General features: G+C 42.1%; 1 protein-coding gene across 1 annotated transcript; it reads right to left on the bottom strand.

Moving 5' to 3' along the window:
• Positions 1-5,081: 5,081 nt before the first annotated feature.
• On the bottom strand, positions 5,082-13,975 carry LOC124113160 (monocarboxylate transporter 12-like). The gene is made up of 5 exons (XM_048391299.1): positions 13,943-13,975; positions 8,860-9,053; positions 7,236-7,379; positions 5,638-6,411; positions 5,082-5,198 (listed from the first exon to the last, which is right to left on the bottom strand). Coding segments are annotated over exons 1-5 (1,194 nt in total). The 5' UTR covers positions 13,945-13,975; the 3' UTR covers positions 5,082-5,118.
• Positions 13,976-15,271: the final 1,296 nt, after the last annotated feature.

The following is a 15,271-nucleotide window of genomic DNA, read 5'->3' as shown; positions in this document are numbered from 1 at the left end:
CAGCAAGGCTACCTTCTCTCTTCATCAAATGAAGATCCTAGTCACGATGGACACAGCAAGGCTACCTTCGCACTACATCATATGAAGATCTCAGTCATGATGGACACAGCAAGGCTACCTTCTCTGTACATCATATGAAGATCTCAGTCACGATGGACACATCAAGGCTACCTTCTCTCTACATCATATGAAGATCTCAGTCACGATGGACACAGCAAGGCTACCTTCTTTCTACATCATATGAAGATCTCAGTCACGATGGACAAAGCAAGGCTACCTTCTCTCTCCATCATATGAAGATCCTAGTCACGATGGACACAGCAAGGCTACCTTCTCTCTCCATCATATGAAGATCCTAGTAACGATGGACACACGAAGGCTACCTTCTCTCTCCATCATATGAAGATCTCAGTCACGATGGACACAGCAAGGCTACCTTCTCTGTACATCATATGAAGATCTCAGTCACGATGGACACAGCAAGGCTACCTTCTTTCTACATCATATGAAGATCCTAGTCACGATGGACACAGCAAGGCTACCTTCTCTCTCCATCATATGAAGATCCTAGTAACGATGGACACAGGAAGGCTACCTTCTCTCTACATCATATGAAGATCCTGGTAACGATGGACACATCAAGGCTACCTTCTCTCTACATCATATGAAGATCTCAGTCACGATGGACACAGCAAGGCTACCTTCTCTCTACATCAAGCGAAGATCTCAGTCACGATGGACACATCAAGGCTACCTTCTCTCTACATTAAATGAAGATCCTAGTCACGATGGACACATCAAGGCTACCTTCTCTCTACATCATATGAAGATCTCAGTCACGATGGACACAGCAAGGCTACCTTCTCTCTACATCAAGCGAAGATCTCAGTCACGATGGACACAGCAAGGCTACCTTCTCTCTTCATCAAATGAAGATCCTAGTCACGATGGACACAGCAAGGCTACCTTCGCACTACATCATATGAAGATCTCAGTCACGATGGACACAGCAAGGCTACCTTCTCTGTACATCATATGAAGATCTCAGTCACGATGGACACATCAAGGCTACCTTCTCTCTACATCATATGAAGATCTCAGTCACGATGGACACAGCAAGGCTACCTTCTCTCTACATCATATGAAGATCCAAGTCACGATGGACACAGCAAGGCTACCTTCTCTCTCCATCATATGAAGATCCTAGTCACGATGGACACAGCAAGGCTACCTTCTCTCTCCATCATATGAAGATCCTAGTAACGATAGACACAGCAAGGCTACCTTCTCTCTACATCATATGAAGATCCTGGTAACGATGGGCACAGCAAGGCTACTCTCTCTCTCCATCAAATGGCGATCCTAGTCACGATGGACACAGCAAGGCTACCTTCTCTCCACATCATATAAAGATCCTAATCACGATGGACACAGCAAGGCTACCTTTCCTCCACATCAAGCGAAGATCTTATATGAACACCAGCATGGGGACCTTCTCTCTCCATCACCTAAATGATCTTGCACAATATAATAGATACATATGTACAATCCTAGTGGACAAATTGTGACTGACACTCCACCGATAATATACAGTGCAAAATGAGAAATTCAAAAGATTTATATTTTATATATCAAACAGATAATCAATAGAAGGTAGTCGATTGTTCAAAATGGGCACACATCAATGTTCCAGGTTCAATATGGCACACATGGGACAGTATATTCCAAGGTCATCTGTTCTCAATATCTTGTATGGCCACCCTAAATCTGGAGGGCCATGGCAGGACCTGGATGTTGTGATTCCCGAAAGCGGCTTTTATCAGACTTACTATGTGAGGTCGGGCGTTGTTTTGTTGGAAAATGACGTTGCCTTGTTGCACAATGGGAAGGACGTGTGGCCGAAGAATCTCATCTGTGTAACGTTGTGCCGTCAAATTCCCCAGAACTTGCACCATGTCTACCAGTGTAGGAGATGGCTGCCCAGATCATCACACAACTACCACCACATCTGTCAACTCCCTGCATGCATGACGTTCCCCGCGACGCCTGTAAATACGACGTCTATCGTCCACATGGCAAAGCATAAAATGTGACTCGTCACTGAACTAAACTTTTTTTTAAATAGCAGTTGCGGACATACTCTGTGATCTTGACACCATTGACGTCGCACCCGACGATGCAGGTCCGTCAAAATGTCACCTCGAACTTGTCGTTTAGCGCGAATACCTACAGCACGAAAACGATTCGACATTCCTACGAATTCTTGGTATTGCCGTAGTTGTAGACGTGGTCGTGGTTGTTCTTTCACGTAAGTGACGTCGCCGTATGGATCTGTCCTGTGCTCTAGTAGTGATACGTGATCAACCGGATCTGGGAAGGTCCCGTGTTGTGCCGTGTGTCTAATGAGAGTTCTACAGTCTTGTAATGATGCTTGGTGCTACGTGAGAAACCTGGCTAAAGTTGGAAATGATTCTCCTGTTTGCAGTCGGCCGAGGGCGTTGTTGCATCGGGCTTCCGACAGTCGTGGAATGTTTTCGCTTTTCACTCGCTGTAAGACTGTGATGCCATACATATGAAAACCCAACGTTGCACGTACATATCATGTTGGTGTGTTTCGGCGCCAGACCCCCATGTGGTTGTGTTTTTGCGATTTTCCATTTATGCAAAAAATACCCGCAGTACCTCATCCTTTCAACACAAATCAATCCCAATCCATGCAGAAATGAACAATTAATTTATGGTATTAAGTTTGTATTGAGGTCGGCAACTCTCTGTCCGATATTTACGATTTTACTACTTTTGTCTTTCTATATACCTGGCACAGATACGAGTATACGTATGTTCATTTCAAAGATGGGTTCACACATTGCAAAGGTTTGTTTATCTGTTGGTGGCATCGGGACTTCTGTTGATAGTAATACTACGCACATACCATTGAAGGTGAAACCAAATGTTCCAAATAGTTTAAAGGATGGTTCCTTCGAATGCCTTAGTTTGGACAACAGGAATAAGAGGCAGCCTAGGTGTCAAATGGAAAAGTAAATTCTACTACCCTTTCTTTACACTCTTAATTTTACCCGTACATATTCAACAGGCCAAATGACTAGTCCTGCCTACTTATTTGCAAGGTTCATCACACAGTATGCTTCGTTCGTTGCAAATGACTTCATCTTCCTCACAGCACTGACTTGGAATTTCTGTCGTTTTATTTTGAACCTCTAAGGCTTGTTTTACAGCAGATTCTGTATCGTCCTCATTGATTGGTACTGTTATGTCCAGTTCAGTGTTCTCTCTTGATGTCCCCCTGGTGATAGTGGACAGAAATCCAAAGACAGTGGCCCCGAAAAACATTGCAACTGCAAATAAATGTTTAAATGTACAGCTATATGGTTATTTTGTGTCAATGATCTCACTAAGAATAACCTGGCTTGATAGGTGTACGTCCGATATGACAATATATAGGCTTGGAATTGGACAAATTCACAAATAACCAATAACTAGCTTCAGAAAAGATTTTGTTGAAATGATGGGACATTGAACTTGTAGAGATTTAGAAACTAGAAACTCTAACGTCATGTTGTCAGTGTATTTGATAATTGTTTGTTTATCGTTTCTAATCCGTTCCCTGGGTTATGTATGAGGTGGGTTGAGGTGAAATGGAGTCCAAGAGTATTGCACTCATATATATATATAAATAGCGACGTGCATGTACGTTTGTGTGTGTGTGTGTTTGTGTGTGTGTGTGTGTGTGTGTGTGTGTGTGTGTGTGTGTGTGTGTGTGTGTGTGTGTGTGTGTGTGTGTGTAGCTGTGTGTGTGGCTGTGTAGCTGTGTGTGTAGCTGTGTGTAAATGTGTATGAACGGCTTCACTTTCATAAATGCTTATTTAACGGTCCCGAGGTGTTGGCCCTTCAGACGGGATTTCAAACTAGGTCAAACTGTTTGAGTTGTGTACACCACATGTTGTAGTGTAGGCTGTCCTGCTCTAGAAATCAGCATTGTCAATGATCATGATCATGTATTACAGGCAGGGTGTGTCTTGTGTAGTCGTTGTAACGCATATTTACTTAATCTGTGTACATTGGCACAACGGGATTCTGAGTCTCCAGCTTACACTGCTTGTGGTGAAATAAAAATGGTCAATCACTCGTGCACACATTGGGTTCGAATCCCGATTTGCCTCAGTTATGTTTTCAGGTTTATCATCAACATACCTACATTACTTAGGGCTTTCCTCCCACATTAAATTGACGTGCCGTAAAATAACTGGAATACTGCTCAAAGCGCCGTTAAACCCACTTACTCACACAAGACACTACGCTTGTCATATATATATAGCGAAGTGCATGTACGTTTGTGTGTGTGTGTGTGTGTGTGTGTGTGTGTGTGTGTGTGTGTGTGTGTGTGTGTGTGTGTGTGTGTGTGTGTGTGTTATGTATGGATATGAGGTATTTCATTGGAGGTAAATATTGATGTGTGTCGGATTTTAGATTCACCAGCGTAATAATGCGACTTCAATCTTGCTTTTCGTCATTACTCGAAAATCCACACATGAAACAATGATGAAAGTTGTGAAAAGTTCAAAATTAAATTCCTTATTTTGGGGGATGTGGAGGTAGAAAGGCATGTGTGTGTCTGCTTGTGTATGTGTGTCTGTGTGGGGGCACGGGTGGCCCAGCTGTCTTAGGCGCAGCGATTCGCTGTGCAGATTTGGGCACGCCAGAAACCTATGATTGTGGGTTCGAATCCCGGCTGGCCCCGATTATGTTTTTAAGTTTGTCAGCACCATACCTGTGCTCGTGCGTTTCACCGAAGTGGTAAATATCTGAGACCTCAAACACTTCGGGCTTTCCTCCCACATTAAGCTGACACGCCGTGATATAACTGGAATACTGTTAAAAGCGGTGTTAAACCCAACTCACTCACTCACTCACTCACTCACTCACTCACTCACTCACTCACTCACTCACTCACTCGCTCGCTCGCTCGATCAATCAATCAATCGATCAAATCACGAACATTATTGGAAAATCATCTGTCTCCGTAAATTCATTGCTTTGTTTTGAATCTGATAAAGCCAACAGGCATTGCAATAAAGTATAATGTGAGTTTTGTTTGGATTAATGATAACGGTTCTTGAGTAACATACCAGCAAAGATAAAACCGCTGTCATAACGTCCACTTGCTTCCACTAAGGCTCCTGAAACAGATCAGACATGACTCAGAATACTGCCGAGTACGGCGTGAAACCTCAGACAAACAAAGGAACATAGTTGGACTGATTGTCAAGACTTCATCCGAAGCATTATCCAGTTTGTGTCTAGTCTGTTGTTCGTGTCATACTTTTAACTGACCACAAACATTTAACCTCTCCTTCCATCACATTTGATATGTAATCCTTGAATTCTGTTTTTGACCTGCGATTCCATATTTCATTTTATGAGTATATCAAGACGTGGTGTAAATCTTAACATATAACAAAGCAAGTAGTTTTTGTTTTGTTGAAACCCCGTGAGGGTATACCGACGGATTGATCTGAAAAAAAAATCTTCTTCAAAATGAAACGAGACACAAGGAACCACCCTCATATTGTAAATCCAATTTGTACAACTAGTTAATTCATAAGTAATCGTACCTACCTGCAATGGGAGGTCCTATCAGGAATCCAGTTCCACAGAAAAACAACCCTACACCTAATCCGGTAGCAAAATCTTCAAGTTTAAGAATCTGAAGTGTCAAAGTGTTCACGAGTATCCACGTGCCTCCAGTATATAGCCCGAGGATAAAGCCGTAAAATATTCGTAGAAAGGGTGATGTCAGGAACAGCGGCAAACTCAGTGTGAAAATCGCCATAATACCATTTAGTGCAGGAAAAACAGTGGCACTGTCAATCTTCTCATCACTCAGAGCAAATCCTATGAGAATACGTGAGACGATACTTCCTATGCCTGAAGCTGATATAACAAAGGCTCCTTCCTGGAATGTAGATCCCTGTTTTATAAAGAAATCCGGCAGAAAGAGATATTCTGTTGACACAGCAAGTGCAAAACACAAAAGACTGATTATAAAGCATAAAAATGATAAATTACTCAAGACAGAGTAAAATCTGCATATATCGACGCACATTGTCCTTCTGGATTTGCTCTTCTCAGCCACGTGTCGCCTTTTTCGTTCAAATGTTGCTGGTCGCATTAGCATCCCGGCAACACACACGTGAAACGTGATACCCCCGACGATAAGAAAGGCTCCATGGAACCCGTATGATTCCACTAGATACCCCACAAGAGGGGGGTGTACAAATATACCAAGTCCAACTCCAGAAATTGATATACCTGTAGCTAAGCCTGCATTCTCTGGAAAGTAGTATCCAAGAATGACTGAACTGCCAGTGTGTGCTAGACCAGTGCCAAGACCTGAAACATCAAACAGTCAAAACAGAGCTGTACTGGTTACTTGACATGATGGAATGTTGAGGATGCGGAACCCTTTAAGTAGATGGATACACTTAGAGGATGGGTCGGAAGGTTCGGTTTTATGTCACATTGGAAATTGTTCCAGGTATGTCAATGCGTGTTACCTTGATACGAGCAGAAAGCCCAAAGTCACGCATGGTCCTTAACCATTTTTGTGAAACTATAGGTGTACTAAGCCCTGTCAGTGGATCCTTGAAAGAAGTATCTTGAGCGACTAAAGATAGCAACTCCGCACAATGCATGGTTCAATCGTACCCCTTTATAATGTACATTGTACATGTATAGATAATAGATTATGTTCACGCCAGAGATTACATTGATGTTCGCGAAGGGTTGGGCATGGCCTTTCCTACCAGTAAAGAAGATTATCTTGAAAACAAGGAGAATCTTTTTTCCTGAAATATTTTCACAAACTACCAGTATCATGAGCATTAAGGTTGTACGTTTCTTGTGCAGAGGAGAAATGAATTGAGATAGATGGTTCAACCGTGGCTCCTCAGCAAATAAAGTGTTGTTAAGTAATGTCTAATATCCAGAAAACTTTACGTATTAATGATAACGTGGTAGTTTGGTACCCATGAAGCCTTTCTTAGATACTTATGTATTCTGATGAAGACACGTCTTCACATACAGTGGGAGTGAAATCTATCGACTTTTCTGGTAAAACCAATAACAGAATTTTTCCTCCAAACTTGAATTTAAAAAGACAAGACACTGAGGATAGACTTTCTGAATAAAGTGTGGACTTAACACTCAATATCTACCTGCTATCAAGGCATAGGATATGAACAGCAGCTTCATGTCAGTCACCAGAGAGCTGGTTGCGAAACCAATCATCATTAAAGCTCCTGAAGTCACCACACACGTTCTACAGTCAAAGAGGTTGATTATCAAGCTGGCGATGGGACCTGAAAAGGAAAGAGAAGTTTTAGGTGGATGTGGAGGTAGAAAGGCATGTGTGGCCCAGTCGTCTAAGGCGCCGCGATTCGCTGTGCAGAGTTGCGTCCCTTGGGCACGCCAGAAACCTATGATTGTGGGTTCGAAACCCGGTTCGCCCCGATTATGTTTCTAGGTTTGTCAGCACCATACCCGTGCTCGTGGGTCTCACCGAAGTTGTAAACGTCTGAGACCTGCATCACTTCGGGCTTTCCTCACACATTAAGCTGACACGCCGTGATATAACTGGAATACTGTTAAAAAAAGGCGTTAAACCCAACTCACTCACTCACTCACTCATGGAGATAGGGCCATGACACATAAACTGTTATTTCATAGTCCGTTTGGTGTAATGTGGTACCGATGAAATGCAAAATAGATATAAATCCAAAAACAACACTTGGTCTTAAATGGCATGAAAGTTGTTTATTTGTCCATATCAACTCGTCACTATAATTTCAGATATTGTCATGAAGTAGGGAAAAAGTTGTTTAACAAACTCACATGAGATTGTTGGTGTTTAGATGTATGTTGTTACAACTGGGTCTGCACTGTAAACTGAACAGCCCTACATTTGCACGTGAAATTCGCGCGTGTTAGGCAAACCCACTTCTGTCGTTTAAGTAATAAAATCATGTCAAATGAAAAGTCTAATTCAGAAGCGTGTCTTTATGTGGTAGTTATTAAACGGAGTATACAACGCGAATCTGTAAAATATTATCAAAGCAATGTTAGCGATGTTCTTGGTATTGCTATTCACCTAATTTTCACATGCAAATAATATAATTAACAGACCGAGCTAAATAGATCAATACACTACGGTACATGATGACATTAACAGGTGATTTGAAAACCTTGGTATTTCACGTTATGATTATTGCATGTCGGAGAGGGTGCACTGACAACATTGGGACCGGAACTCATGTTGTAAAGGAGACGGTTTAGATCATGCAACTGTCAGTCAAACCATTATTTCAGTTGACAGTAACAGTGACAGTGACAATGAAAATATTTCAGAAAAGAAGTTCTGAGACTACCCCTGTGTTCCGCTATGCCCTAAAGCTGTTATGTTTATTGCGCATACCCCATTGTAACAACATCCATTGAAACACAATAATTACATGATAGTTTGTTAAACAACTTTTTTCTCTACTTCATGGAAATAATGATAACGAGTTGATATGAACAAATATATTACTTTCATGTCATTAAAGACGAATTATTGTTTTCGGATTTATATTTGTTTTGCATTTTATTGGTACGATTTTGCAGCACAAAGGACTATAGTATTAGTATTAGTATTCTATAACCCAACCAATCAGGAAACACTCGTCTGCTAGTTGGCATGGCCTAAATATTTTTCGATTTATACACTAAAAAAAGCATGGCTGCACAATCAAATGCCACGGAATCTGTTACAACATATTTATTTCTCAATGTATTTCCCCATACCTGTTAGAGCGAACATGCTGGAGTACAGGGATCCCATCCAGGCTGTCAGTGTTATATCCTCGTTGAATTCATTCAGCAGTGCAACATAGAACACACCAACTGCGTAGCTGATGCTGGGGCCAAAGAGGAAGGATGCGAATGAAGCAGCAACCACAACCCAGGAGTACCTGTTCGGTTCCACCATGTCTGTGCACCTGTAAACGTCTTCACATCAGGTATATGCTTCGTTGTTGTTTAACACCGGACCCAGCAATAGACAGACAGACTGACAAATATATTCGGTACTTCAGGCCACCGGCCCATAATACAATGGAAATATACTGTATATATTTGCATGCTGAGTAGATTTAATAATGATTTACCGTTCCACACTGTTTCCTTTCGATGTTCATGACTTGGGAGAGAAATGTACCTAAGCCTTTTATAAATTGTTCGTTTTCAGCTGACATAAGTCTTATTAAATTCTCAATAGAGGGAGGGGTAACGAGACGCTTGGGAAAAGAGTTTCTTCTTGCTCTAGAATACTGGTCACAAATCATAAGAATTCATCTTCAACATGGTAATGTTCCTTTGAAAAACAAACCTGGACCCAGCAATAGTACAGCTTATGACGGCGGTCTGTAAAAATTCGAGTCTGACCAGACAATCCACTGATTAGATCAGCAGCATCTGTCTACAATTGGGATACGATGACATGCATCAACCAAATCAGCTCGTCTCACCACCCGATCCCGTTAGTTTCTTCTTACGATTAGCATGGTTTACTGAAGATCAATTCTAACCCGGATCTTCACATGTTAACACGATGAGATGAGCCACTAGATCTATATGGATTGATATGTTCATTTAAGGTGGGGTGAGGTGAAATTGGGATTAACGTCGCGTCCAAGATTATTGCACTTATATAGCGACGTGCATGCACGTGTGTGTGTGGCTGCTTGTACCAGTCCGGACTGATGCCGATTTATAGTGCTAGCTCACCGAGATAGCATGCTGCAGTTTAACATGAATACCCCACTCAGACACAGTATACTGACTCTGAGCCGACCAGTCCTTGTTTTAGCCCCTTAATGCCGAGCGCCAGACAGGGTAACAACAAGTACCATTTTTTAACGTCTTTTGGTATGACGCGGCCGGGGATCGAACTCCGGATGTTGCTCATCGTGCAATAAAATACTGTAGGGAGAATAAACCACGAGGAGCGCATACAACCAGGTATGGCCTACGCGACAATAGAAATATAATCCTATTTATAATGGCATACATCAGAATAAGATAAATTAATACATATACTTACCCAATGCTTAATGTTAAGTTTGGAAATGCGTTGCACATACTCTCTCTCTCTCACTCTCTCTCTCTCTCTCTCTCTCTCTCTCTCACTCACTCTCTCTCTCTCTCTCTCTCCCTCTCTCTCTCTCTCACACACACACACACACCCAAACACACACACACACACACACACATATCTGGACATGAGCTGACGGCTGAACTTAACTTACACTGCAAAGTGTCAGATATCTAGACATTAGCTGACGGCTGAACCTAACTAACACTGGACAATGTCAGATATCTAGACGTGGGCTGAATGATGAACGTAACCAATAAACACCGAACAGTGTCAGATATCTGGACGTGAGCTGACGGCTGAACGTAACTAACACCGGACAATGTCGGATATCTGGACGTGAGCTGAACGATGAACGTAACCAATAAACACCAAACAGTATTAGATCTGGACGTGAGCTGAACGATGAACGTAACCAATAAACACCGAACAGTATTGGATCTGGACGTGAGCTGAACGGTGAACGTAACCAATAAACACCGAACAGTGTCAGATATCTGGACGTGAGCTGACGGCTGAACGTAACTAACACCGGACAATGTCGGATATCTGGACGTGAGCTGAACGATGAACGTAACCAATAAACACCAAACAGTATTGGATCTGGACGTGAGCTGAACGATGAACGTAACCAATAAACACCGAACAGTATTGGATCTGGACGTGAGCTGAACGGTGAACGTAACCAATAAACACCGAACAGTATTAGATCTGGACGTGAGCTGAACGATGAACATAACCAATAAACACCGAACAGTATTGGATCTGGATATGAGCTGAATGACGAACGTAACCAATAAACACCGAACAGTATTAGATCTGGACGTGAGCTGAACGATGAACGTAACCAATAAACACCGAACAGTATTAGATCTGGACGTGAGCTGAACGATGAACGTAACCAATAAACACCGAACAGTATTAGATCTGGACGTGAGCTGAACGATGAACGTAACCAATAAACACCGAACAGTATTAGATCTGGACGTGAGCTGAACGATGAACGTAACCAATAAACACCGAACAGTATTAGATCTGGACGTGAGCTGAACGATGAACGTAACCAATAAACACCAAACAGTATTAGATCTGGATATGAGCTGAATGATGAACGTAACCAATAAACACCAAACAGTATTGGATCTGGACGTGAGCTGAACGATGAACGTAACCAATAAACACCGAACAGTATTAGATCTGGATATGAGCTGAATGATGAACGTAACCAATAAACACTGAACAGTATTGGATCTGGATATGAGCTGAACGATGAACGTAACCAATAAACACTGCACAGTGTCAAATATCTGGACATGAGCTGACGGCTGAACTTAACTTACACCGAACAGTGTCAGATATCTGGACGTGAGCTGACGGCTGAACTTAACTAACACCGGACAATGTCGGATATCTGGACGTGAGCTGAACGATGAACGTAACCAATAAACACCGAACAGTATTGGATCTGGACGTGAGCTGAACGATGAACGTAACCAATAAACACCGAACAGTATTGGATCTGGATATGAACTGAATGATGAACGTAACCAATAAACACCGAACAGTATTAGATCTGGACGTGAGCTGAACGATGAACGTAACCAATAAACACCAAACAGTATTAGATCTGGACGTGAGCTGAACGATGAACGTAACCAATAAACACCGACCAGTATTAGATCTGGACGTGAGCTGAACGATGAACGTAACCAATAAACACCGAACAGTATTAGATCTGGACGTGAGCTGAACGATGAACGTAACCAATAAACACCAAACAGTATTAGATCTGGATATGAGCTGAATGATGAACGTAACCAATTAACACTGAACAGTATTGGATCTGGACGTGAGCTGAACGATGAACGTAACCAATAAACACCGAACAGTATTGGATCTGGACGTGAGCTGAACGATGAACTTAAACAATAAACACTGACCAGTATTAGATCTAGACGTGAGCTGAACGATGAACGTAACCAATAAACACCGAACAGTATTAGATCTGGACGTGAGCTGAACGATGAATGTAACCAATAAACACCGAACAGTATTAGATCTGGACATGAGCTGAACGATGAACGTAACCAATAAACACCGAACAGTACTGGATGTGGATGTGAGCTGAACGTTGAACGTAACCAATAAACACCGAACAGTATTGGATCTGGACGTGAGTTGAACGATGAATGTAACCAATAAACACCGAACAGTATTGGATCTGGATATGAGCTGAACGATGAACGTAACCAATAAACACTGCACAGTGTCAGATATCTAGACATGACCTGACGGCTGACCTTAACTAACACTGGACAGTGTCAGATATCTAGACGTGGGCTGACGGCTGAACGTAACTAACCCCGGACACTGTCAGATATCTAGACGTGAGCTGAACGATGAACGTAACCAATAAACACCGAACAGTATTAGATCTGGACGTGAGCTGAATGATGAATGTAACCAATAAACACCGAACAGTATTAGATCTGGACGTGAGCTGAACGATGAATGTAACCAATAAACACCGAACAGTATTGGATCTGGATATGAGCTGAACGATGAACGTAACCAATAAACACTGCACAGTGTCAAATATCTAGACATGACCTGACGGCTGACCTTAACTAACACCGGACAGTGTCAGATATCTAGACGTGGGCTGACGGCTGAACGTAACTAACCCCGGACACTGTCAGATATCTAGACGTGGGCTGAATGATGAACGTAACCAATAAACACCGAACAGTGTCAAATAACTAGACATGACCTGACGGCTGAACTTAACTAACACCGGACAGTGTCCGATATCTGGACATGAGCTGACTGCTGAACGTAACTTACACCGGACAGTGTCAGATATCTAGACATGAGCTGACTGCTGAATGTAACTAACCCCGGACAGTGTCCGATATCTGGACATGAGCTGACTGCTGAACGTAACTAACCCCGGACAGTGTCCGATATCTGGACATGAGCTGACTGCTGAACTTAACTAACACCGGACAGTGTCCGATATCTGGACATGAGCTGACTGCTGAACGTAACTAACACTGCACAGTGTCTGATATCTAGACATGAGCTGACTGCTGAACTTAACTAACACCGGACAGTGTCAGATATCTAGACGTGGGCTGAATGATGAACGTAACTAACACTGCACAGTGTCAGATATCTGGACATGAGCTGACTGCTGAACTTAACTAACACCGGCCAGTGTCAGATATCTAGACATGAGCTGACGGCTGAACGTAACTAACACCGGCCAGTGTCAGATATCTAGACGTGGGCTGAATGATGAACGTAACCAATAAACACCGAACAGTGTCAGATATCTGGACATGAGCTGACGGCTGAACTTAAGTAGCACCGGCCAGTGTCAGATATCTGGACATGAGCTGACGGCTGAACTTAACTAACACCGGCCAGTGTCAGATATCTAGACATGAGCTGACGGCTGACCTTAACTAACACTGCACAGTGTCAGTTATCTGGACATGAGCTGACGGCTGAACTTAACTAACACCGGCCAGTGTCAGATATCTGGACATGAGCGTTGTCAAAGTCCAACTACATAACTAGCCTCTCTCGGATATGTGCAATATAATACTTCATACAAGTGTAAGGACAAGCTCTCTCCTATATACAAACGAATATTGTATCATACACATAATGCATAGAATGCTAATCCAGCCATATATGTCGGAGCAAACCCAAGCAAATATATGTACTTACATGTACCACCACCGAACTCATGACATACCGCTGAAGGTATGGCTTCATAAAAAACTTGTTTGCCTTTATGAACAAGAATATGTAATTAACAATTATTCCCTTATCGTGAGTTAGTTTTGTGTTCATGCCATGTGGGCTTTGAGCATTATTCATGAATATGTTATGCGGACGAATGCTATTCAACTGACTTAGCAAGTCTGATGTGCTTTGAATATAAACTAAAAATAATGCACCTAGTCATACAAGCTGGATTATTCAATAACCTGCTGCAGGTTGTGCATGCTTCAATGAATATGTGTCATTGGTACATGATCAAGGACGCCCTATAGTTAGTGTTGATGTGTGGATAAGGGCAGGCATGACAAGCTCACCACGCGTTTCACTGCGCTGCACATGTATATTAACAGTTTAATTAACATTCTAAAAGTTGATAATTTGTTTATCTGTTGTTTAACGCCGCACTCAGCAATATTCCAGCTATATGACGGCGGTCTGTAAATAATCGAGTCTCGACCAGACAATCCAGTGATTAACCTCATGAGCATAGATCCACGCAATTGAGATACGATTACATGTTTCAACCAAGTCCTGACCACCCAAACCCATGGGAAGAGTATTGTAGCACCAATGATGGAATTGAAAATATATACATGACAATGATCAGGTGAATTCAGCAGAAATCGTAACAGTTTCCGTCATGTGTGACGCCATGATTGGCTGACGTAAAATCACCCTTACCCCCTGGATGCCAGAGGGACATATATGTCCTTCCTCTACAACCCTCACTTTGAAGTCGAATAAAATTCAAAATACATCACCCACACAAATACACTTCACAGTTTTGAATAAGGTGGGAAATTACCTGTTCTGTGATATCATCCATTGGCATTTTAGGCCAAGCAAAATTACTGAAAATGACCTCTGAAAATTAGGTACATCGTAAATGTCGCCATTTTTTACACATTACTAAATCACCTCTCACGGCGTTATTTACAGCATGTTTTGAAATCTAAATTTAGGATATTTACTCGGAGAAATGAATTTCCAAAATAGCATATTAGTGATCACGGGTATCTGTCTTTTATGAAATCACCAATGATCATTCAGAAACGTCTCCGATAACCCGGGAATCGTTTCGAATGTTTTGGAAAATACGCAAACACGAACGCCAAAGTGAACTTTCCGCCATATTGGCTAATGTTTACAAAATCACGTTTCAGGTACACCGGTTATGAGGCGCCTGTAACATCGCGTATATTTCAAACTTAGCTGCCATACACACATCCTTGAATTACTCATACATTTTAGAATCAAATGACCAATGGTCTT

The sequence above is a fragment of the Haliotis rufescens genome, unplaced genomic scaffold (assembly GCF_023055435.1).
Source record: "Haliotis rufescens isolate VD_foot unplaced genomic scaffold, xgHalRufe1.0.p SCAF_9, whole genome shotgun sequence".
Lineage (NCBI taxonomy): Eukaryota > Metazoa > Mollusca > Gastropoda > Lepetellida > Haliotidae > Haliotis > Haliotis rufescens.
This window is presented reverse-complemented; position numbering and strand designations above follow the sequence as displayed.